This window comes from Trichechus manatus, unplaced genomic scaffold (assembly GCF_000243295.1).
Source record: "Trichechus manatus latirostris isolate Lorelei unplaced genomic scaffold, TriManLat1.0 scaffold00002, whole genome shotgun sequence".
NCBI lineage: Eukaryota > Metazoa > Chordata > Mammalia > Sirenia > Trichechidae > Trichechus > Trichechus manatus.
In genome coordinates, this window is record NW_004443938.1 from 45,097,543 (window position 1) to 45,098,806 (window position 1,264).

The window sequence follows — 1,264 nt, forward strand, 5'->3', positions numbered from 1 at the left end:
TGTTAATGAGACAGATTTAGTATAGGGTATGTCTTAAATCAATCTCTTTTGAGATATACAAGAGATTAAACAAACTTGGTAAAGTAGAGGGTCAGCGAAAAAGAGGAAGACCCTCAATGAGATGGATTGACACAGTAGCTTCAACAATTGGATCTAGCATAGCAACAATTGTGAGGATGGCACAGGACTGGGCAACATTTCGCTCTGCTGTATGTAGGGTCACTATGAGTCAGAACCCACTCGAAGGCATCTAACAATAACAAACAAGCAAGTGAGTAAACAAGATGGGGGAAGACACATGTCAAGCCATATGCAGATCACCCAGGAGCAGAAGCTCAGGAGAGACCTTCCCCTAGAGCTGACAGAGAGAGAAAGCCTTTCTCTAGAGCCAGCACCCTGAATTTGGAATTCTAATCTCTTAAAACCAAAAGAAAAAAGCCCGCTGCCGACGAGTCAATTCCAACTCATGTTCGAAAATAAATTTCTGTTTGTTAAAACCATCCACTTGTGGTAATTCTGTTATAGCAGCACTAGAAAACTAAGATAGTGGTGGTTTTTTAAATCTTTTTCTTAATATTCTATATTTTTCAAATTTTTATAAAAAGACTATATTGGTTTATAATTGGGGAGGGGCAATACATCTGATATTTAAAGAGTTGTGTCCTCCGGGACTCTTCTCGGATGCTGATAATATTCTATTCCTTGACACGAGTAGTAGTTTTTCTGGTTACCATTTTGAAATAACTTGTTAAAATGTATAATTTGGTGGATGTCTTTTTTTCTGCATATTTTATTTCACTCATCCAAGAAGTTATATTCCCTGCAGTTTAGCTAGCTTCTGCAAACAGTAGCTGAATGTGTATAAAGAGAAACAATACGGACTTTGGAGAAGAAAGACTCCGGTGAATACCTGGCATTTGGACGTTTCAGGATCGCACAGACTGCTGTGTCCATTACACTGACATGGAACACAGGTGCCCAGGGTTGGTCCAAGGGTGCGGCCACCCAGTTCAGAAGGTAGTCGATAAAATCCTGGCAAGCATGTCTGAAAGAAAAGAAAGCCAATTAAGACAGTCAAGGTAGAAATCTTGCTTTAGCAACACTTGGATTCTTCAGTATTTGAAAAGAATGACTTCTTTCCTCCTACCTGTGTTAAGGACAGTACCATTTACAAATGCAAGTGCCAATTTTGATGCCTAATGTGTGTATTTCTGCCTGGTCCCTGGTGAGCACAGGCAACACTCTGTAATCACACTTTTGCAAA

At 39.7% G+C, this 1,264-nt stretch overlaps 1 protein-coding gene across 1 annotated transcript in view; it reads right to left on the reverse strand.

The window, feature by feature from the left end:
- Nucleotides 1-1,264, reverse strand: part of LAMA2 (laminin subunit alpha 2) — a gene marked incomplete at its 5' end in the record, with an annotated part of 457,095 nt that overhangs the window by 215,832 nt on the left and 239,999 nt on the right. Inside the window, one exon of the mRNA XM_012554936.2 lies at nt 911-1,045. Coding sequence (XP_012410390.1) covers nt 911-1,045 — 135 coding nt within the window. The remainder of the gene's footprint in view (nt 1-910; nt 1,046-1,264) is intronic.